At 40.2% G+C, this 25,079-nt stretch overlaps 1 protein-coding gene across 1 annotated transcript in view; it reads left to right on the plus strand.

The window, feature by feature from the left end:
- The window catches only part of LOC122928288, a 38,165-nt gene extending 13,836 nt beyond the window's left edge, over positions 1–24,329 (plus strand). Inside the window, exons 4-6 of the mRNA XM_044280978.1 lie at positions 17,065–17,437; positions 23,799–23,878; positions 24,291–24,329. Of these exons, the coding sequence (XP_044136913.1) occupies positions 17,065–17,437; positions 23,799–23,878; positions 24,291–24,329 (492 nt within the window). The remainder of the gene's footprint in view (positions 1–17,064; positions 17,438–23,798; positions 23,879–24,290) is intronic.
- Positions 24,330–25,079: the final 750 nt, after the last annotated feature.

Here is a 25,079-nt window from a genome sequence, read left to right on the forward strand (position 1 = left end):
AGATCAAAGCATATTGATGTGTTAGAATAGCCCAGTCAAAGTCCAGACCTAAATCTCAATGATAATCTGTGGCAAGACTTGAAAACTGCTGTTCACATCCCTTCCCAGAATTCAAGAGGAGCATGTATTGCCTATAAGTCTCCTCACGTCAATGAAGGTGCTCTCTCCCCAAGGAGAGATAGTACCCCCCAAATCCTGATTTAGGCCTCTCACTCAGTTAAGGGCTCTTTCACACCTGCGTTCTTTTCTTCCGGCATAGAGTTCCGTCGTCGGGGCTCTATGCCGGAAGAATCCTGATCAGTTTTATCCTAATGCATTCTGAATGGCGAGAAATCCGTTCAGGATGCATCAGGATGTCTTTAGTTCAGGACCGGAACGTTTTTTGGCCGGAGAAAATACCGCAGCAGGCTGCGCTTTTTGCTCCGGCCAAAAATCCTGAACACTTGCCGCAAGGCCGGATCTGGAATTAATGGCCATTGAAAGGCATTGATCCGGATCCGGCCTTAAGCTAAACGTCGTTTCGGCGCATTGCCGGATCCGACGTTTAGCTTTTTCTGAATGGTTACCATGGCTGCCGGGACGCTAAAGTCCTGGCAGCCATGGTAAAGTGTAGTGGGGAGCGGGGGAGCAGTATACCTACCGTCCGTGCGGCTCCCGGGGCGCTCCAGAGTGACGTCTGGGCGCCCCAGGTGCATGGATGTCGTGATCGCATGGCACGTCATCCATGCGCATGGGGCGCTCTGACGTCATTCTGGAGCGCCCCGGGAGCCGCACGGACGGTAAGTATACTGCTCCCCCGCTCCCCACTACTACTATGGCAACCAGGACTTTAATAGCGTCCTGGCTGCCATAGTAACACTGAAAGCATTTTGAAGACGGATCCGTCTTCAAATGCTTTCAGTTCACTTGCGTTTTTCCGGATCCGGCGTGTAATTCCGGCAAGTGGAGTACACGCCGGATCTGGACAACGCAAGTGTGAAAGAGGCCTAAGCCAGTACTCTGTGCTCTGCACTGATGAGGGGCAATCACCCAGAAACAGCTGTCTGCAGATGAGGTGCTGGCTTATTTAATATCCAAGTCATGTCTCAAGGCCTATTTAAAGAGTCGAACATTAACTTCTAGGATAGCTGCCTTACATCTGGTGGCATTAGAGGCAGAGCTTGTCAAGAGCTCATTTGTATCTCTTTCTTCTCAGAATTCCAGAGGAACATGTGTGGCCTATAAGTCTCGTCATGCAGATTAAGGCGCTCTCTCCCCAAGGAATAGATTTAAAAAGGTCATGGCACTCTCAAACTTCAAAATTCTGTGTTTTATTAGACCAAAGTAATCAGCAATGTTTCGACATCCAAGTCTTTCTCAAGCTACATGTAGCTTGAGAAAGACTTGGATGTCGAAACGTTGCTGATTACTTTGGTGTAATAAAACACTAAATTTTGAAGTTTGAGAGTGCCGTGACCTTTTTAAGTCTATCTACGGTTTTTGGGGGGTCCCTGAGGCCGGGACCTGACGCCACAGGCGCTGCCGCAAGCACTGAAGTGTTCTCAAGTAAGTGGTGCTGTACTATTCCCAAAAATTTTTGCTCTCCCCAAGGAGAGGTACTACCCTCTAATTGCTGTTCACAGACGCTCTCCGTCCAATCTGACTGAGCTTGAGCTATTTTGCAAAGAAGGATGGGCAAAAATTTCAGCTTCCAGATGTGCAAATCTGGCAGAGACATACCCCAGAAGACTTGCAGCTGTAATTGCAGCAAAAGGTGGTCCTACAAAGAATACAAATGCATCCCACACTTTCCAGATTTTTATTTATTATAATTTTGAAATTTTTAAAACCGTGTCCTTTTCCTTTGACACATACTTGCTACTTTGTGTTGGTCTATCACATAAGATCCCAATAAAGTACATTTAAGTTTGTGGGTGTAATGTGAAAAAATGTGGTATGACTCTGTAGCTAATCAGTTAAAATAATTGAATCTTAGGCTATTTTCACACTTGCGGCAGTGTGATCCGGCAAGCAGTTCCGTCGCCGGAACTGCCTGCCGGATCTGCCAAGCTGGATGTGACTAAATGCATTTGTCAGACGCATCCGGATGCGGATCCGTCTCACAAATGCATTGCAAGAACAGATCCGTCTCTCCGCTTGTCATGCATTGTCTTGTATCTTTTTTCACATTTTTACCGATCTGCGCATGCGCAGACTGGAAGGACGGATCCGGCATTCCGGTATTTTGAATGCCGATTCCGTTACTAATACATTCCTATGGGGAAAAATGCCGGATCCGCATTCAGGCAAGTTTTCATTTTTTTTTGCCGGAGATAAAACCGTATGCTACGGTTTTATCTTTTGCCTGATCAGTCAAAATGACTGAACTGAAGACATCCTGATGCATCCTGAACGGATTACTCTCCATTCAGAATGCATGGGGATAAAACTGATCAGTTCTTTTCCGGTATACAGCCCCTGTGACGGAACTCTATGCCGGAAAAGATAAACGCAAGTGTGAAAGTACCCTTAGTTACATTTTCTGACAATATTTGCCCAGGATTTGGTTACTTTCCCTACTAAGGGCTCTTTCACATCTGCGTTATTGTCTTCCGGCATAGAGTTCCGTCGTCGGGGCTCTATGCCGGAAGAATACTGATCAGGATTATCCTAATGCAATTCTGAATGGACAGTCCGTCCTTCAGGATGCATCAGGATGTCTTCCGTTCCGGAACGGAACGTTTTTTGGCCGCAGCAAATAGCGCAGCATGCTGCGCTTTTTGCTCCGGCCAAAAATCCGGAACACTTGCCGCAAGGCCGGATCCGGAATGAATGCCCATTGAAAGGCATTGATCCGGATCCGGCCTTAAGCTAAACGTCGTTTCGGCGCATTGCCGGATGCGACGTTTAGCTTTTTCTGAATGGTTACCATGGCTGCCGGGACGCTAAAGTCCTGGCAGCCATGGTAAAGTGTAGTGGGGAGCGAGGAGCAGCATACTTACCATCCGTGCGGCTCCCGGGGCGCTCCAGAGTGACGTCAGGGCGCCCCAGGCGCATGGATGACGTGATCGCATGGATCACATGATCCATGCGCATGGGGCGCTCTGACGTCACTCTGGAGCGCCCCGGGAGCCGCGCGGACTGCAAGTATACCGCTCCCCCGCTCCCCACTACTACTATGGCAACCAGGACTTTAATAGCGTCCTGGGTGCCATAGTAACACTGAAAGCATTTTGAAGACGGATCCGTCTTCAAATGCTTTCAGTACACTTGCGTTTTTCCGGATCCGGCGTGTAATTCCGGCAAGTGGAGTACACGCCGGATCCGGACAACGCAAGTGTGAAAGAGGCCTAAGACTGCATAGTGTCCTGAAATTTGGACCAGATATGCTATTAGAGTTAGACACCAAAGGGCCTACCATATACAGTACATACAATATGGATGTGCACTTTTCATTACATCCCAAACTTAAATCAGTTTTCTCACTTCAGCAAATGACATTTATCATACAGAGAAAGTTAATACAACGCAGTTGATAATGTATTGTAATTATCCATATTGCTTCCTTTGCTGGCTGGAACCATTTATACATCACATTATACACTTCTTTTTTCTTGGGGGTATGACCACCCTGCAATCCAGCAGCAGTGGCCATGTTTGCATAATATAGGAAAAAGCACTGGTGGCTGGGACCATGGGAGTGCACATAGTCCAGCACCTTTTGTTTTTTATAGTGTACAAGCACGACCACTGCTGCTGGATTGCAGGGTGGTTGTAACCATGGAAACAAGCAATGTATAATGTGATGGAAAAAATTAATCCAGCCAGCAAAGGAAGCAATATGGATAATAACAATACATTAGTAAGTGCCTTCTATTAACTTTGTCTACATGATAGATGCCTTTTGCTGAAGTGAGACAACCCCTTTAAGGCTTTTTTCACACTGCCAGCAGGAGTTCTGGTAGGCTGTTCTGGTAGAGCAAATATGGCGGGATTCAGCTGGGAAAATACCACTGCACGCCAACTGGAACAGCCTGCCAGCAGTGCAATACAGGCCTAATTATTACACAGAATATATCATCCATAAGGTCTAAGGATTATATTTTAATCAGCCCATAGAAATAGACCCTAGTGGCAAAGCATTGGCCCAAATGTTAGCTCCAAATGGGATTGTCTGCTTAGGTGCCTCTGGAGCCCATTACTATGTCAGAGCCTTGGCCTCCCAGAGGATCCTCTGATGGGTCAGTCCCTTTCTGTAAACCATAGATGTCAGATCCAGGTGTCAATTAAAACAAACTAGTGGCTAGCTTCACCATAGCTAGAATGATTCTTTTCACACACATTAAAACATTACAAATAATTTTAATTCCTCTGATAAAAGGCAAAAATAAATGTTTTTTTTTTAAGGAATCAGACTCAGACTGCTTAATTAGTCTCGAACGCAGGAAACTCCTGAGAGAAATTCAGCTAATCACATTAATGGTAGGACTGAATAATCTATTGGTTAATGCTACAGGGAACTATGTTTATATATCATGTTATGTATCCTACAGGTTTTTATATTTCTGTAAATTTTGTTGTAGCAGCTACCCCTCTCAGGCATTTGCACAAAAGGTAAGATGATAGTTAACATAAATGAAGTATTTCCGTAATATGAATTCTCAGAAAATTAATATTTTTCATATTACTTTCTTATAGAAATCAAATTATCACTACAAAATACACGTATTGAATATTAATTACAAAGGCAAACATCTTTTACATATTTAAAGGCTCTGTTTCTTGATAAGTGCCAGCAGGAGGTACTGAGCATCAAATATCAAGGGACTCCTTAGAGTACAATTCATCAGATTTTTCTTTTGAGTTGAGTATACTGCTGACTAATTACTAAAAGATTAGTATGATACAAACCCAGATAAGGTGTAATGATATCTAAGTGAACACAGTTTAATCTCATGAACAAAAAAAATCATTGTAGCCAAAAACTGCAGGAATCCTCTGTACATACAGATCAATTTTTAAAAGTATGAACTGAATTTGTAGGTGGCAGTTTTACAGCTGAAACTAGCACAAAATCACATTGCCATTTTGAGAAATTGTGGCATTTATATATTTGTTTTGCATTACCTCTGCCACTAATTATGCAACAAAGCCTCACAATCATCATGTGGACGTAGACATGTAAAATGTCTGTGGGTTTTATTGAAACCAGGTCAAATCTTTCCATTCATTGCTGACTTTATGCAATTCTGACTACAGTTTACCTTTTCCCAGGTTGGATCTAGGATGGTCACTGTCCTTAATGCATAACATAAAAACAGGGACAGGAGCTGTTTTGTAAGACAGTTTACAAGCACCAATATAAACAATAATACCACCATACAATGACCATATAATGGTCAGATTTCAGGTCCATATACAGTGGATATAAAAAGTCTAAACACCCCTGTTAAAATGTCAGGTTTCTGTGCTGTAAAAAAATGAGACAACGATAAATCATTTCAGAACTTTTCCCACCTATAATGTGACCTATAAACTGTACAACTCAATAGAAAAACAAACTGAAATCTTTTAGGTGCAGTGAAAAAACAAAAAAAAACTATAATAATGTGGTTGCATAAGTGTGCACACCCTCTTATAACTGTGGATGTAGCTGTGTTCAGAATTAAGCAATCACATTCAAAATCATGTTAAATAGGAGTCAGCATACACCTGCCATCATTTAAAGTGCCTCTGATTAACCCCAAATAAAGTTCAGCTGCTCTAGTTGGTCTTTCCTGAAATTTTCTTAGTCGCATCCCACAGCAAAAGCCATGGTCCACAGAGAGCTTCCAAACATCAGAGGGATATCATTGTTTAAAGGAATCAGTCAGGATAAGGGTACAAAAGAATTTCCAACACAGTGAAGACAGTCATCATCAAAATATGGCACAACAGTGACATTACCAAGAACTGGACGTCCCTCCAAAATTGATGAAAAGACGAGAAGAAAATTGGTCTGTGAGGCTACCAAGAGGCCTACAGCAACATTAAAGGAGCTGCAGGAATATCTGGCAAGTACTGGCTGTGTGGTACATGTGACAACAATCTCCCGTATTCTTCATATGTCTGGGCTATGGGGTAGAGTGGCAAGGCGAAAGCCTTTTCTTACGAAGAAAAATATCCAAGTCAGGCAACATTTTGCAAAAACACATCTGAAGTCTCCCAAAAGCATGTGGGAAAAGGTGTTATGGTCTGATGAAACCAAGGTTGAACTTTTTGGCCATAATTCCAAAAGATATATTGGACGCAAAAATAACCCTGCACATCACCAAAAGAACACCATACCCACAGTGAAGCATGGTAGTGGCAGCATCATGCTTTGGGGCTGTTTTTCTTCAGCTGGAACTGGGGCCTTAGTTAAGCTAGAGGGAATTATGAACAGTTCCAAATACCAGTCAATATTGGCACAAAACCTTCAGGCTTTTGCTAGAAAGCTGAACATGAAGAGGAACTTCATCTTTCAGCATGAAAACGACCCAAAGCATACATCCAAATCAACAAAGGAATGGCTTCACCAGAAGAAGATTAAAGTTTTGGAATGGCCTAGCCAGAGCCCAGATCTGAATCCAATTGAAAATCTTTCGGGTGATCTAAAGAGGGCTGTGTACGGTAGATGCCCTCGCAATCTGACAGATTTGGAGTGTTTTTGCAAAGAAGAGTGGGCAAGTCAAAATGTGCCATGCTGATAGACTCATACCCAAAAAGACTGAGTGCTGTAATGAGATCAAAAGGTGCTTCAACAAAGTATTAGTTTAAGGCTGTGCACACTTATGCAACCATATTATTTTATTTTTATATTTTTTCTTCCCTCTACCTAAAAGATTTCAGTTTATTTTTCAATTGAGTTGTACAGTTTATAGGTCACATTAAAAGGTGGGAAAAGTTCTGAAATAATTTATCTTTGTCTCATTTTTTACATCACAGAAACCTGACATTTTAACAGGGGAGTGTAGACTTGTTATATCCACTGTAGGTGTCACGCTGCAGACTACAAAAATAAGTACATCACTGATCAGACACAGTCAGTTGCAGTATAAAGATTAACATTTAGTGACTAACAGGAAGGGCCGTCTTTAACCCCTTAAGGACACGGCCATATTTCACCTTAAGGACCAGATATACATAGTGGTTTGGCAGCACAACTGATCCCATATTAGGGAAAGCCATTGGGAATTACCTGTGGGGTAACGGTGGTGCACGCAGATGAGGATCCTGGCTGATGATCCCAACATCAAACAAAAATGCAAATATCTGCAGCACTAGCCAATATCATAAATCCAAAAGTGGTTTATTAAAAAAACAGAATGGTAATGCGACGTTTCGACCTGTCTCGGTCTTTATCAACGTTTCAAACTGTCTTGATAAAGACCGAGACAGGTCGAAACGTCGCATTACCATGCTGTTTTTTTAATAAACCACTATTGGATTTACGATATTGGCGAGTGCTGCAGATCTTTGCATTTTTACCTTAAGGACCAGGCCATTTTTTGCAAATCTGACCAGTGTCACTTTATGTGTGAATAATTTTAAAACTCTTTTATTTATCCAGGCCATTCTGAGATAGTTTTTTCGTCACATATTGTACTTCATGACAGTGGTAAAATGGAGTTAAAAAAAATTCATTTTTATTTATAAAAAAAACCCACCAAATTTACCAAACATTTGGAAAAATTTGCAAATTTCCAAATTTCTATTTCTCTACTTTTATAATAGATAGTAATACCTAAAAAAAATAGTTATTATTTTACATTCCCTATGTGTCTACTTCATGTTTGGATCATTTTGGGAATGCCATTTTATTTTTTGGGGACGTTACAAGGCTTAGAAGTTTAGAAGCAAATCTAGAACATTTCTAAAACCCACTTTTTAAGGACCAGTTCAGGCCTGAAGTCACTTTGTGAGCCTTACATAATAGAAACCACGCAAAAATTACCCCATTTTACAAACCACACCCCTCAAGGTATTCAAAACTGATTTTGCAAACTTTGTTAACCCTTTAGGTGTTACACAAGAATTAATGGAAAATAGAGATAACATTTCAGAATTTCACTTTTTTGGCAGATTTTTCATTTGAATCCATTTTTTCCAGTTACAAAGCAAGGGTTAACAGCCAAATAAAACTCAATATTTATGGCCCCGATTCTGTAGTTTACAGAAACACCCCATATGTGGTTGTAAACTGCTGTACGGGCACACGGCAGGGAACAGAAGGAAAGGAATGCCATACTGTTTTTGGAGGGCAGATTTTGCTGGACTGGTTTTTTTACACCATGTCCAATTTTAAGCCCCCCCCCTTCCCCCCCGATGCACCCCTGGAGTAGAAACTCCAAAAAAGTGACCCCATTTTGGAAACTACGGGATATGGTGGCATTTTTGTTGGTATTATTTTAGGGTACATATGATTTTTGGTTGCTCTATATTACACTTTTTGTGAGGCAAGGTAACAAGAAATAGCTGTTTTGGCACTGTTTATATTTTTTGTTATTTACAACATTCATCTGACAGGTTAGATCATTTGGTATTTTTATAGAGCAGGTTGTCACGGACGCGATAATACCAAATATGACTTTTTTTGGTTATTTGTTTCAGTTTTACATAGCAAAGCATTTAAAAAAAAAAAAGATTCTTTAGTGTCTCCACAATCTGAAAGCCATAGTTTTATTTATTTTTTGGGCGACTGTCTTGTGTAGGGGCTAATTTTTTTCGGGATGAGATGACGGTTTGATTGGCACTATTTTGGGGTGCGTATGACTTTTTGATCGCTTGCTATTACACTTTTTGTTATGTAAGGTGACAACAAATTGCTTTTTTTACACCGTTTTTTTATTTTTTTTACGGTGTTCATCTGAGGGGTTAGGTCATGTGATATTTTTATAGAGCAGGTTCTTACGGACGCAGCGATACCTAATATGTATACTTTTTTTTATTTACTTAAGTTTTACACAATACCAGCATTTTTTTAACAAAAAAAAAATTATGTTTTAGTGTCTCCATATTCTGAGCCATAGTTTATTTTTATTTTTTGGGCGATTGGCTTAGGTAGGGGCTCATTGTTTGCGGGATGAGGTGACGGTTAGATTGGTACTATTTTGGGGGGCTTACGCCTTTCTGATCACTTGGTGTTGCACGTTTTTATTTTTTATTTTTTATGGTATTTATCGGACAGGGTGGCTCATGTGATATATTTATAGAGCCGGTCATTATGGATGCGGCGATACCTAATGTGTGTGTTTTTTTCTTTCTGTTTTCTCTTATAAAATAAGGGGCGTTTTTTTTTCTTTTTTTAATTTATTAATTGTATTACTTTATTAATTTTATTAAAAACATTTTTTTAAACTTATTTTTCTTTACTTTATTTCTGATGTTCACTTTTGGGGGTCTGATCCCCTCTGCAATGCATTACAGTACATTTGTATTGTAATGCATTGCCTGTTCGTGTACTACGCTGAGTAGTACACAAACAGGTTCACTAGGAGACCCAGCCTGGGGCTGGATCTCCTCGTCTCCCATAGAAGGCAGGTCCCGATGCCGTGCAAGGCATTGGGCAGCCTCTGCATGGCATCGGGCTGCCTTCTGAGACATCGAGTCCCTGCCACCAGGACATACCTGGACACTCTGTGTCCTTAAGAGGTTAATATTGATTGGACCCTTGGCAAGAATTTACTTGGGCCCCCTGGATCCTGCCTTTCCACACCCTAGCATGCAATCAATCCCTCCACAACATTACACACACAAAAAATAATAATCCACACACCTAGTACAGTAGTAAACTTTAATAACGATGAGTGGCCACTAGAGGTGTTCCTTGGCAGTAATGTAAATACTGCCTTTTTTTTCTGAAAAAAGGCAGTGTTCACATTAAAAAGCTTGCAGAGACATGCTATAGACACTAGAACTACTATGTTTATCTGTTGTGGTTCTGGTAACTATAGTATTCCCTAATATAGAGGGGGGAAAAGAATCAGCACAAAAGTATCAAATAAAATGTCTGTATCATTATTCTAAAAATTAAAAAAGCACAACTTCTGACACAAATATAGTATTTGGCAGATTACTTTTCTTTTTTTTAGAGCACACATGGTAGTAATAGTGCTCCTACAGTGCCCCCAACATGTCCCCACTGTGCCCCAGAAGTAATAATGCTCCCATAGTGCCCATACTAGTAATCATGTTCCCCATAGACACCCAGTAGTAATAAAGCCCATCATTATGCCCCCAGTAGTAATAATTCTCCTTATAATGTGCCAGTGCAAAAAATACCCCCTTTTAATGCCCCCAGTTGAGCTAATATCCCCATAGTGCCCCCATAATGTGCCAACATAAAATACCCCTATATAGTGCCCCCAGTAAATGCCCCCATAGTTCTCCTTTCCCCCTTCTTCATGGTGCCCTCCATAGTGTACCAGTATAAAATGCCCCATATATAGTGCCCCAGTAGATGCCTTCAGTGTCCCCCATAATTTGCAAGTATAAAATACCCCATCTTAGTGCACCCCATAGATGAGCCCATAGTACTCCTATCTCCCCTTCCCCATACTTCCCACCATAATGTTCCCCAGTATAAAATGCCCCTATACAGAGCCCCCCATATAAAATACCCCTTCTTTGTAGCCTCAGTAGAAGCCCCCATAGTGTTCCTCTCCCCCCTTCCCCCATATAAAATACCCCTTCTTTGTGGCCTCAGTAGATGCCCCCATAGTGCCCCCAATAATGTGCAAGTAAAAAGTGCCCCCAATAATGTGCCAGTAAGAAGTGCCCACATAGATGCCCCAAATAATGTGCCAGTAAGATGTGCCCCCATAGATGCCCCCCAATAATGTGCCAGTAAGATGTGCCCCCATAGATGCCCCCCAATAATGTGCCAGTAACAAGTGCCCCAATAGATGCCCCCCAATCATGTGCCAGTAAGTAGTACCATATAAAAAAACCACTTATACTTACCTCCATCAGGCTGGCAGCGATGTGATGCAGGCCTCTTCCGGCCTGTGTCCTGCGCTGTACGGCTCAGGTGGCGCAATGACATCATCACGTCACCTGCATCGGCCTCTGATAGGCTGCAGGCCTAGTGTCTGCAGCCTATCAGAGGAACAGGGAAGGGACAGGCCTCTCTCTCCCCTGCCCTGCAGCAGCACATCTATCTGTGTAGCTGTCCTGAGGACGGCGATACAGATGACTATGGAGATGAGCGCTTCCACAATAGAAGCGCTTACCTTCCCGTGCCCTGCTGCTGCCCCCCCCCACTTGTCACCAGGGCCGCGCTGCCTGGGGCCATCACCTAAATTTTCCTAATTGGCGGTGCGGCCCTGCTAGCGCCCCCTGGAATTTTGCGCCCGGGGCAACACCCCCCCACCCACGCTACGCCACTGGCCAGTGGGGGCTCAAGAGGCAGCTGCCTTGGGCCCCCCAGGAGCAACTGGGCCTGGGGCAGCTGCTCCGCGTTAAAAATGGCCCTGCTAACAGGTGAAGTTTCTTCAGATTTGTTTCTTCTCTAGTTCAGACCTTCATGATGACTTCTTCCAGCCAGACTCATCTCTCCAGAGTTTCTCACCCAGATGTCTTTGGCGCCTCACTTTTTGCTGCATGTTCCCACATTGTAGCTTTAAAAATAATAGGTACATACTGTAAAGTGCCTCCTAAATTTAATAGTTCCATACAATGCCCCTGAATATAATAGCTCCACAACTGTGTTTTCTGAATATGCCTTAGGGCTCATTCAGCATCTTCTGCATCTGATTGGCAATTTTGCGGATTATATGCGGACCCATTCACTTTTATGGGGCTCCGCAAAACAAATAAAACATGACCTATACTTGTCATTGAGAATCAGGACATGGCCGCATTGAAGTCTATGGGTCGGCAAATATGCAGAATGCAATAGTTTTTTTTGTGGACATGCTGAACTGACTGCAAAAATTAAAGGATCTGGATTTTTGTAGACCGCAAAAAGCATACAGCTGTCTGAATGAGCCTTAGTATAACAGCTCCACACACTGTGCCCCCTGAAATTATTAGTGCAATACACTGTGCCCCAGTATATACTAACTCCACACATTGTGCCCCTTGAATTTGCAATACACTGTGCACCAGGGTCAGAACGCTTTATCTGCTGGTCCTGCAAAAATTATAGCATTTGGCAAGCATTACTATAAGGCCGAATGCACACGGCCGTTTTTCACGGCCGTGAGCACTCCGTGGAACCGCGGCCTGGATCCCTCCTGAGAGCAGGAGCGCACGGCGTCATTGGTTGCTATAATGCCGTGCGCTCCCTGCTGCAGCCACAGTACAGTAATACACTGGTATAGATCATACCAGTGTATTACTGTATTGTGGCGGCAGCAGGGAGCGCACGGCGTTATAGCAACCAATGACGCCGTGCGCTCCTGCTCTCAGCAGGAATCCAGGCCGCGGTTCCACGGAGCGCTCACGGCCGTGAAAAACGGCCGTGTGCATTCGGCCTAATAATGTGTATGTCAATGGCTTAGCTTCATGTGAACGAAGGAGTGACGATGGTGAAATAATCCACCATGTCTGATCTCTCTTCATCCGCCCCCCCCTCCCCTCAAATATTCTGTTGAGGGACTGTTAAGGTGCTCTCATAAACATTAAATCCAGCCTGAAATCTGCAATATTTCTCGACTTTGATCTAATATGTATGATCAATATAATGTGCGAGATTTATCATAGTCCAGCGGCATACACTGGGCTATGATAACCAGGCTCACTGCTGGATGTTATGCCTAATTTATGAAGGCACACTCCTAATCACAAATTAGATGCAGTATCTGGCAGTCCATGTGCCTATACTGATATCTCCACCAGTACCAGGCTGTCGTAGACTTTAGTGTTTTTCTACGCCAGAAAACCAGAGAGCCATTGGTCCCGCACCCTCCCCACCTTGACTACTCCCGCTTTTCACAAAAGTGTTGAGGCCAGCAGAGAAACGCCAGTTTACGTGCAGTTTGTGACTTTTTCACTCCACAAAAGTGGTGTATTTTAATGATAAAAAATGGCTTTACATGAAAATATTGGATAAGTTGTCATGGACAAAATCTCAGTGTCTTTCACAATGTCCTTCTCACTGTAATGAAAATAAATTAAAGAGAGTGCACAAAATGAAATACAAATTAGTGAGACACCCCTTTGCACGGTTTTCCTTCCGTTGAAGGATATCTGGCTTTCTCTATGTTGAAGACCCATAACTGGGGCTCCACAGTTATTTTGCATCTGACAGATCAGAAGAATGTAAAACTAAGATGTGATGTGATCCTAGCCTTAATATTTAAGTTCCATAGCATCCATTTTTTGGCCATTATTTTAACTCTGCAGGCATATGGATCAAGTCAAAGCAATGCAAATGCTAAATGCAACTGCAATAACTGAATTCAATATTCTGGGATTCCCAGAAAGAGCTGAGAAGAGGATATTATTATTTGCATGTTTCTTGACCATTTATGTGATCACATTATCCGGGAACCTACTAATAATTACTATAACAAAGTTGGACCCTACTCTTCAGAACCCAATGTACTTTTTCTTAGGGTATTTGTCTATGGTTGACACCTGCTATATATCTGCTACAGTGCCGCAAATGTTAGTCATTCTGGTATCACGCCAACAAAGTATTTCATTCGGGCGTTGCTTCATGCAGCTATATACCATGATTCTTGTGGAAGGGGCTGAGTGTATTCTTCTAGCTATTATGGCCTACGACCGCTATGCAGCCATCTGCTTTCCATTGCATTACAATATTATTATGAACTGGGGAAAATGCTACAAAATGTTGTTTGGGACAATGATTTCAAGTGCATTACACTCCGCTCTACACACTGGCTTGATCTATCGCCTGCCCTTCTGTGATAATCTCATTAACCACTTATTTTGTGACATTCCACCTCTTCTGAAACTATCATGCATAGATCCATATCTGAATGAGATTGTACTCTTTGCAGTAAGCGGAGTATTTATTGGACTGGGGCCACTTCTATTCATCCTCATCACATATGTATACATAGTTATTAGTATATTTAGAATTACATCTGTAGAGGGGAGGAAGAAGATGTTCTCTACATGTGCTGCACATCTTATTATAGTCAATATATTCTATGGCACTGGAAGTTTCACTTATGTCCGGCCAAAAACAAGTTACTCATCAGAACGTGATAAGCTGGTATCTGTCATCTACAATGTAGCCACTCCTTTGTTGAATCCCATTGTCTATTCTTTCAGGAACAATGAAATGAGAAGATCTCTTACAAAAGGATGTAGAAAAATGACAGTCACATGCGTATAACTTAAAGGGCATGTTTAATGAAGAAAAAAATCTACAATTTGACATTAAAAACATTTAAAAGATTTTTTTGTTATTTTCAATTTTCCATGTCACTATTGACAGTATATTTAAATGGATTTCCAAGATTTTACTACTGATGACCTAACCTCAGGATAGGACAACAGTATCTGATTGGTGGGGGTTTGACACCTGGGACCTCCACAGATCTGATGTTTGAGAAGGCACTCCTTGAATGCCACGGTGCCATACATTGTATAGCGGATGTTCTTGATATCACAGCTGGGGATAAGCTGCACCTAGGCCACGTGACAGATGAACATGTTGTCACTGGCAGCGCTGGTGCCTTCTCAAACAGCTGATCGGCAGGGGTCCTGAGTCACTTTACCCTTCAGATGTTGAGATCAACACCAATCGTGGCATCTGTGGAGTTAGGCAGAGGGATGCAGCTCCCTCTGCCTTCCGATCAGATCCCCTGCAGTGAAATCATGACGGGGCTCTGGTTGGTTACCATGGCAGCCTGAACCCTCCTGAAGCTTCCCAGGCTGCCATGGTAAGCACCCTGCTGGACTGTACATGAGGCACAGCTCAGCAGGGAGCATGTCAAAATCCCATTTACTCTAATAGAATCTCTCTACAATCGAAAGATACCAGGTTCCAGCCCCTAAGGGGGTTAAAAGTTATTGTTAAAAAAGTATATACTGTTTAATATTAAAATATTCAAAGTTTAAATCAGTTAAAATTTAAACCCCTCTTTCTCAAGTTTACATATAAAATATATATTAACAATTAAAACATATCAGGTATCGCTGCATCTAAAAATGTCTAAAATTTTTTGCACATTTTCTATGCGGTGAACGTTGTAATGGAAAAAAAATCAAAAACACATGATTCTCCCCCCCACAAAAATGGTACAAATAAAAAGTAAAAAAAAATAACTACTGTTCAGCCTGCAAAAAACAATCTCTCATACAGCTTTGTGGATGGAAATTTAAAAAAAGTTATGGCTGTCAGAAAATTGAGAATAAAATGGAGATTTTTTTTCAAAGGTTTTTATTTTTTTTAAGGCAGTAAAAAATTATAGACGTTTGGTATCACCGCATTCATATTGAGCAGCAGAATAAGGACTTCATGTCATTTTTAGTGCACAGTGAATGTTGTCAAAACCCCAAAAACCTTGGTGGAATTGCGTTTTTTTGTTTTCAATTCTCCACAAATATTTTTTTCCTCATTTTCCAATAACAGACATAGAAAATAAATGGTACCCTTAAAAAATACAACTTATCCCACAAAAAATAAGCCCTCATATGGATATATGAATGGAAAATTAAAAGTTATGGCTATTGGAGTGTGAGGAGGAAAAATGAAATTGGAAAAACAAAAATGGGCCCAGTAGTGACTGTCCTATTCTGTAGAGACACTTTTTTTGCAGGCATCTTATTGTCATCAAATGCAGGATTACATATCTCTAGATAATACAGGATCCATCATTCACAATAGGTGACAGTCACAGCTTATCCAGTCCCCCTCCCTGCACAATAGTCTATGCACAGGTCACAGAACATGCCTGGTAAACTCTCCCATAGGTCAATGTGGCTGCTGTAAAGCATATCTCTAAACACTTTTTTTTTGCCTTCCTCTGGATCAACTTTCAGAATAACAGGCTGAACTAAATGGACAAATGTCTTTTTCAGCATTATAAACTATGTTACTGTGTTACTAAAATACAATAAAAAGTCTAATATCAAAAGATAAAAAACATTAGAAAGAATGAATGTACTTCACTATCTGCTTTTATTTAGTTAAAAATATAGTTAACACATTCCCTTTAAATGGAGAATAATATTTTCAAAAGGAAATTAAACTGCTGAGTCTTAATTAGTTACAGAGCTGTTGTGATAATACCAAAGGAAATGGGGTTCATTAAATGCTCACAGATTCTGATGGAAAACAAAATGCAACTATTTAAAATGACCTGCAGACAGGGCCGGCGTTAGGGCCGGCAATTGCCCAGGGCCCCGATTGTCTAAGGGCCCCCTGCTTCAGTGCTGCTGTTTAGCTGAACATCAGGGGAAGCAAACAGGTGGACAGCTGAACAGCTGCACTTTACAGTGCAGTGTAAGGTCCCTCCCTCACATATAAATCATTACCCTAGTGCTGACAGGACCTGCAATAATGTCAGATGCAGGAGGCGGAGCTCAGCAGAGATGAATGGATGAAGGACCTGTGATGACCTCACCATCATGTAACCAGAACAGGAGGCGGAGGTCAGCAGTGCAGTAAAGTATTGAAGAAGAAGACCAGCCATGCATGTGAAGAAGTTTGGATTCAATGTAAGTGCAAGGGAAATGCTGGGAGTTGTATTCTTCTCCTCTTATACCTCCTGTTATATAATATCAGAGTACATTACAAGAGGAGGTATGAGGAGAGGACTATAACTCCCAGCATGTATGGGCCCGGAATTGTATAAACAATGAAGGGAACACATGATGGCATGGTTCCGTTCATTGTATAGGTTTATGTAGTGTATAAAAAAGTTATTATTTCTTACCTGGCAACAGGATTTTGATTGGAGAAGTCATCGGCGAATGAAATCTGGGGAAAGTTGCAGGTGCCCTCTGGTGAAGTTGATTGGTCCCTCTCACCAACGGACGATCCAGGTACCTATAAAAGAAGAAGATAACGGTTAGTGCACATTCACGGCACTGAAAACAATCAGCTGGACCTACGCCATACTTACAGATCTTCTAAAACAGCTGATCCTGAAAGCAGAATCAAAAGGGGGAGTCAGCTGGCTTCAAAAATGCCTATCCGAAGAACTTACCGCCTCGGACGAGGCTCCAGGATCATCTTCTTTGGTCTTCAGAGCAGCCTTATGCGCTAGCCCGGAAAGGATTGATCTCTCCGATGTCACTGGCACACACATGCGCAGTGACAGCCAAAAGGAATCTTCAAAACGGAGTCGCCAGGAGCCAAAATACTACTCTCCTTCGCTTCCACCTGAAAAGAAGAAAAAAACTGACAAGAAAAGGAGTAACCCGCCTCATAATCCTTCAATTGAGGAGGTCGACGATCCGGAGCTGTTAACAGTTCCCAACGAGCCACCAACAGTTTTGCCTAGCGACAAGGGTGAGAGCATCAGTCACTACTGTCACTTAGACACTCAGATATTGTGCGGTTCAATTACACAATTTAATGAAGATAAACTTATTTTATTTAATGAGTTTTTAAAATTGATATCTAATTCAAACAAACAGGATTCTCACTCTTTAGCTGATGCATGGGTTAATAAAAAATCCATAATTCCCCAGATAAGCAAGGAATTTTTTTTTAACAATGCAACTAATGATTCTCTTTCTATAACTAACCCTCAAACTAATAACTATGAAGGTGTGAATCAATCATGCTTAAAAGATGCAGTAGTTTGTCAAATTTCTCCTCTGGGCTATCACTTGTCAGGCGCAGTAAAAGACAAAATTTGGAATAGGGAAAACATTGACATATACTCCCTACTCCAATCATCTGTTCAGAAATAAAGATTCTGACTCCAAATCATCCAAAAATAAATCGATTTTTTATTGGTTACAGGCATTTTCAATATATGCCGCTGTCATGGGAGAAAGCAAACCTGAGCTATGCTGTGGTACGGCTTGGAATTATTATGATGAGTCCTTCAGACAGAAACTGTCGGTCTACCCGAATATGCAGTGGGGAACAAAAGACGGCCTCGGGCTAAATCTGATATTACCTCAAAAGAACACTAATTTTCGTCAGCAAAGTACCAAAAGAGGAATTTGCTTTGCATTTAACGAAAATGCATGTAAATGGGCCTCAAGCCACCCTGCATTCAAATGTTTCAAAAAGCTTGCTTCAACAGGGGCCCCTTCCTTTAAAGATCCTCAAGGAAAAAGCCCCAACCCCAGTGAAGCTAACAAAATTGACCCCTGGGCTGAACTGTTATTCGACAAAACGATGTTTAAATTGTTATTATCTAGTTTCATCAACGGTAAAAACCGTTGATGAAACTAGATAATAACAATTTAAACATCGGAATTTTCTGGGACTGGTTGATTATGGACTGAGAAAATCTCTTAAGCTTCACTCTTCTATAGTTAAAGAACTAATTTTCAAGGAAATTATATTGGGCCGTGTTGCTGGTCCATTTTCTGCCCCTCCATTCAACAATTTTTATCCCCTCTAGGCCTAATCCTAAAAAAGAATCCAACTCTTTCCGCTTAATCCACAATCTTTGTTTTCCTAAGTACAATTCATTAAACGATGAAAAAGACAAAAGTTTAGCATCTGTCATTTATTCTTCTTTTGATTCTGCATTATTAAAATTAAATAAATTGGGTAGAAATACTCTATTAGCCAAAACTGATATAAAATCTGCATTTAGACTTCTTCCTATACACCCTAATGGTTTTAATTCCCCCGGATTCCAATTCCAGGGCAATTATTTCTTTGATATGACTCTGCCGATGGGTTTTACCCTTTCTTGTTTTTACTTCGAAGCCTTCTCTTCTTTTCTGCAATGGGTTATTGAACAATTTCGCATAGATGGTTACATAATGCACTATTTAGACGACTTCCTCTTCATGGGAAGAGGAAATTCAAACAACTGTCAATTATTACTGGAAAAAATCATCCAAATAACTAAAGAGTTCAATATCCCATTAGCAGAGGAAAAAACTGTATACCCAACTAATAATTTAACTTTCCTAGGAATTACGTTCGACATCACAAAAATGGAATTCATTAGTCCTATGGAAAAAATAAATAACATCAACATTTATATCAACCTCCTGTTGGCTAGAAGTAAATGTACTCTAAATGTACTCTAAAAGAATTACTTATTATTACTTTCCCAGGTCATACCCATGGGGAGAGTGTTCTCAACACTTTCTCGCATATTAGATTAAATACTGATTTAAGAGAGGATTTACAGGTTTGGTTAATATTTCTGTCTAATATTAATGGCATAACAATTCGTCAAGAAGATTTCATAGACTCTGACACTTTACAATTGCACACAGACGCTGCAGGCTCCATAGGTTAAGGGGCGTTTTCTAGTCCTTTCTGGTCTGCTGAAATCTTGCATCAAAAATGGAAAGAAAAAGGTCTATTAAAAAATATTTAAGGACAATAGACAGGCACTCACCTTCTGACTCAACACAGGCAATCAAATAAAATACACATTTTATTGTAATATAAAATATTTAAAAAGGCCAAAAATATATAATATGAATGAGAGTAAGGATATAAAAGTCCAATTATCGCCTATTACGTTCTAGTGTTTTAACCTCAGGTGAGTATATTTAATACCCAATGTTACAACATATAGTGCATTTGCATTAGAAGATACTTGGGTTAAAAATACCCGAAATTCATACACAACAATTAAAAAAACTTCAGAACCTTAAAAAAATCTTATGAAAAAGTCATAGTGTCTTTTTCTGAGATTAATTTTAGTTGATTATATAAAGCAGCTTTGTTAATCTGTATTAACCATCCACATATTCAATGTTCAAGTTTATATACGGTATATCTCGTAATTAGGTGGGTGGTTAAAAGGTAATAATTCATCCTTAAAGGTAAGTAAGTGGTGGGTGGTTAGATTTCCCGAAGGTAAGGTAAGTAAGTAGTGAGTGGTTAAATGGTTAAAAGTTCATATCATTAGTATTACATATTGTCCATAATGTATATTACAAAAAAGACAAAGAGTACTGAGACCCCCACAACTGGTTTAACCTAAAAAGTCTTCTATCGATGTGGCCGATACTGTAACTGTAGGAATACAATTTTTCCAAGAAAAACAACGGAAATCTCCTCAAGGACTAATTCTTTTACTTATGAGATGATGATTTTCTATCCTGTAACTCATCTAATGTACTATATATGATCGAGTGCCCCTGTAAAAAACAGTACATAGGGAGAACCAAAAGAGTATTAAAAAAAAGGATATCCGAGCAAATGAATAACATCAAAAACAGATATGAGAAACACTCCCTATCAAAACACTTTAAACACTACCACAATAAGGATGCAAGTCAGCTAATATATATAGCTTTTCAAAAAGTGGAAATAAATTGGAGAGGGGGAGCTCACAACTCACATACGTCAAGACAAGAATCTAGATGTATTTACGATTTTGAGACATCGCTACCTGATGGTCTAAATGGCGACTTTGAACGTTTTGGTTTCCTGTAGATATTAGGGCGGGTGCCACCTGCTGACGGGCAACCGTGGTCCGGCTGTTTACCAGCACCACGTTTGCCCCTCAATGGGAGGTCCCCGTTCCTATTACACGTATAAATAGCATCATTTCTAGTTGTGTACACATCATAATCGAAGATAATAGTGGAAGGATATGAGAAAAGAAAAAAGAAGAAAAAAACGTAATAAATAAAAAAGCAATTATAGCAGTGTCTTTTGAAAATGGAGGCTAAGCTGACAAATAACACATATAGTGAGCGATAAATAGAAGAGGAAGATAGAAGAAATACTATCTTTTAGGCAAACATTCTATTTTAATTATACATTTTTATTTTATTTATGTAATTTTTGAACTGATAATAGATAAAAGACATAAAATAGAAGATACTGATGAAAAAAACGCATCTACGCAGAAAAACGCAATGTAACAGTATGCGACTTTACAAAATTAAGATAGATAACAAAAATAATAGAGATATTATATTCAGAAGCATATTGTCTATACTTTGAAATATTAAAATCCTTGTGAATAGACTCCATGTTGGGTTTTTGGTTGGGCTTACTTAAAGTGGGTATATAAGAGGGAAGTCTTGCAATTTAAAATATGGCCACTGAGGAAGAGGTTGGAGCACCTCGAAAAGCGTCTGGCATTACTTGGCATCATTGAGACTACCCACCAAAACCCACATTGTCTTACTTCAAGGGATATAATTTTTCTATAATAGTGCCCAACTCCTCCAACTGCGATTTAACAAAAGAAAGACCGGAGGAATCAGATAGAAGCACAGCAAACAGGAAACAGCTGATCTTAGAGCAGGAGACCATGTGACGTGAAGCGCAACATGTGGGACGCAGATTCGGGCACATGAACTGCACAGCCAGAGTCAAGGAGCACATTACGCCAGATTACACCAAAGAGAGTCGACAAGTAGGGTGAGTGTTGCTGATTACCGAGTGGGAAGCCTCCGGTATCAACGAAGACACCACCATACCAGCAAATAGTGAGTAACTAATAATCATGGACAATATGTAATACTAATGATATGAACTTTTAACCATTTAACCACTCACTAATAACTTACCTTCGGGAACTTTCAACCATCTAACCACCCACCAGTTACTTACCTTTGAGGCTGAATTATTAACAATATAATAATATTTGCAAAGACAGGTGCACTCTGTGGTCTTACTAAACCCTCAAACTGATGTTAAAATTGAGAGCCAACATGTTCTGCTATGGAGGACATGTCTGAGCCTGAGCACCGCGCCAAGGTTTCTCAAGTAGCTCGGGTCATAACACTCACCTACCTGTGCTGTATGGGCAATACCAGGGGCCAGTGTGTGAATTACAGGAGCGTGAGGTCCAACTCACAGACAACTCACCAGTTATCTCCAGCATGTAGCCATTGCTAGCATGGCTACATGCTGGAGGTAACTGGTGAGTTGTTTGTGAGTTGGACAGCGCTCACTGACAGCGGGCAACCCAATCTGCAGCTGCACGATTAGTGTGCAGCTGCGATCTCTGAATGGACGTTCCAGAACTTCCATTCGGAGATTAACCAACCGCCCAAGGAATATGCGGATGGCTAATACAGAGTTAATAAAGCTGCTTTATATAATCAACTAAAAATACTCTCTGAAAAAGACACTAATGTCTGCTTCTTTATGGATTTTTTCATGGTTAAGATTTTTTTTAAGGTTCTGAAGTTTTTTAATTGTTGTGTATGAATTTCGTGTATTTTTAACCAAAGTATGTTCTAATGCAAATTCACTATATGTTATAACATTGGGTATTAAATATACTCAGAAAAATAACTGAAATAAAGTGGCCTAAATGGGAGGGAATGCTCAAAAACCCCAAACACTGTAGCGTGTTTATAACCGGGGGAGCAATTCCTCCGCATGTGATCCACAATGGCATCCGACACAAGATGGGATAATGTGTGGATGCAAACATAAAAATACATAAATCACTGCGAAAGGTGCACCACAATGATATGCAACTAACAACACTGGCTAATCCCTCAAGCTGATGTTAACAACTGAGACTTTAGCCAATGTATTCCAATCAGGAACACATCGGAGCCCTTTTGCACCACAGTCAAGGTATCTCAGCATGGCATGGGTTCCTACCACTAGACTACCTACGGAGTGTGAACATGGTCTGAGAGGTGCTAAGATACAACTTACAGCCAAGCTCCCACATACCTCCATAGTGAGATCACTCTGGCCGTGAGAGAGATGATAAGTCTGTAAGCCCCATCTATAACAGGCCATTGTGGTGCATGTGGTCCGCTGCCAACATCCTCCATTGTATGCATTTTTGCTGGGGATTGCCGTTAGCAACAGACCGTGTTATCATTGTGGTGCATATCATTGTGGTGCACCTTTCACAGTGATTTATGTATGAAATATACTCACCTCCGTCAAAACACTAGAATGTTATAGGCGATAATTGGACTTTTATATCCTTACTCTCATTCATATTATAGGAGAGCCGCTATAAACATCATTGTTATTAAAAAATATAGTCTTCGTGGAATTATTTCCTGTTCTGGTTGCTTTACATATTTGGAGGCCAAATTTTGCTAATAAAAGAATTCTACTCCTATCCGACAACATGGGTGTAGTCCTTGCCATCAATTGTCTGGCGTCAAAGTCTGTTCCTGTTACAGTATTACTCCGTCTGTTAGGTTTATTATGTCTCATTAACAATATTTGGTTAAAAGCAAAATATGTTCCTGGGAAGTCTAATGTAATAGCCGATGCTTTATCTTGCCAGAACCTAAAACTCTTCAAACAACTAGTTCCAGAAGCAGCATCCTTCAACACCCCTTGCCCGGCACATCTATGGGGATTCATTTAAAAGTTCTGAGTGAACTAATATGGAAATCTCTCTCCCCAAATACATGGTCAATTTATTCTTCAGCTTGGAAGCTATGGACATCCTTTTGTGACAACAATAATTTAGATAAGTTTTCAAATAAAACGTTACCTTTAGTCAAATTCCTTAATTGTTTATTGATAAATAAACTCTTTCCACACAATAAACAAAATCTTTATTGGTATTTCCTTCTTTGAGGTCATCAACCAATAAAAAAGTAATTTCATCTTGAATCAGGCATTAAAAGGTCTGAATAGAAATACAATGAGAAAGGAAAAAAACAGACCAATATCGAATTCATTATTATTACAATTACATGATATTTTACCCAAATTATGTAGTTCTGAACTAGAAACTACGCTTTTCCAGTCTGTACTGTATTTCTTTTAGCTTTCTTTGCAGCTTTGCGGATCAGTGAATATACGGCTGCAAAGAAACAAAGCATATCACCTATTAATATTACCGACTTGGTATGCAATGAGAACATTTCAATTTTTTTTATTCAAGTCAAAAACTGATCAAATTCAAAAAGGTTTTTGGATATCTTTATACCCCCTTTACAACTCTCGATTATGCCCGATATCGGCTATGTTTATTTGATTGAAATGTAGGCCCAAGGTGTCCCGTCCCTTATTCCTACCTCAATACTATTCACTGCTTACAAAATTCCAATTTAACGCAATTTAAAAAAAGAGTCTCAATACAATGGGTTTCCATAATTGATTTCGCCACATCCCTTTAAAATAGGAGCAGCCACCTTAGCTGCTCAACTAGGTTTGGTTTCATCCTTGATAAAAAAAAATTAGGGAGATGGAAATCTGAGAGATTCAAGATATACATTAGTCCGGAATTGTTATTAGATTACTCTTATTTGTCTTTCAGGTCATCGAAGATTTGGATAATTGGGAACCACATCGTTAATGGAGCATTTGATAGAGCTCATCTTAGAAAGTTTTCACATGACCTTGGTTTAAAATTAAATATACATATTTGTTGGTTGGTCTGCACAAACAGACTTGAAAGCAAGAGATGTATGGTCTTTTTGCAATTCCCTAGCATTTTACTTACCGCTACTTGATATTATTATTTTACATTTTGGCCAAAAAGATTTAGGCCGCATTAATTCCCTGGATTTGATTAATAACTTTAATACTACTTTTATTAATGTTCATTCTCTACTACCTAATGCTGTCATTACTTTCTCGGAAATTATTCCGAAGTTCAATTGGTCTAATAATGATCCTTATATCTTAGAAAAGATCAGGAAGAAAGTCAATCGGCAGATGAATAAATTCTTAGCTCAGTTGAATGGTTTTTCTTACAGACACATTGAACTTGAAGGATTCTTGGGAGGTCTTTACGCACCTAATATAGGCAACGATATTCTTAATGTGGCTTTTCAAACATGATTGAAAAAGGGCTGCAATGTTTTGGGGGTGCCATGTAATATATGGCTTGTGGGTTAAGTCGCTCATTATTTGAGTGGAGTTGTTGGTTTTATCTCTATATTTAAAAAGGAATTTATTTATGTAAAGAATTAACATTGCGGCCTTTACATCCACATATATTTTTATATTCTATTTACTTAATAAATGTTATTCAGTAGTTATATGGTCTTAGTCGTAATTTATGGAACCTTTGCCCATCATGTATGGGCCTGGAATTGTGTAT

Source organism: Bufo gargarizans, chromosome 1 (assembly GCF_014858855.1).
Source record: "Bufo gargarizans isolate SCDJY-AF-19 chromosome 1, ASM1485885v1, whole genome shotgun sequence".
NCBI lineage: Eukaryota > Metazoa > Chordata > Amphibia > Anura > Bufonidae > Bufo > Bufo gargarizans.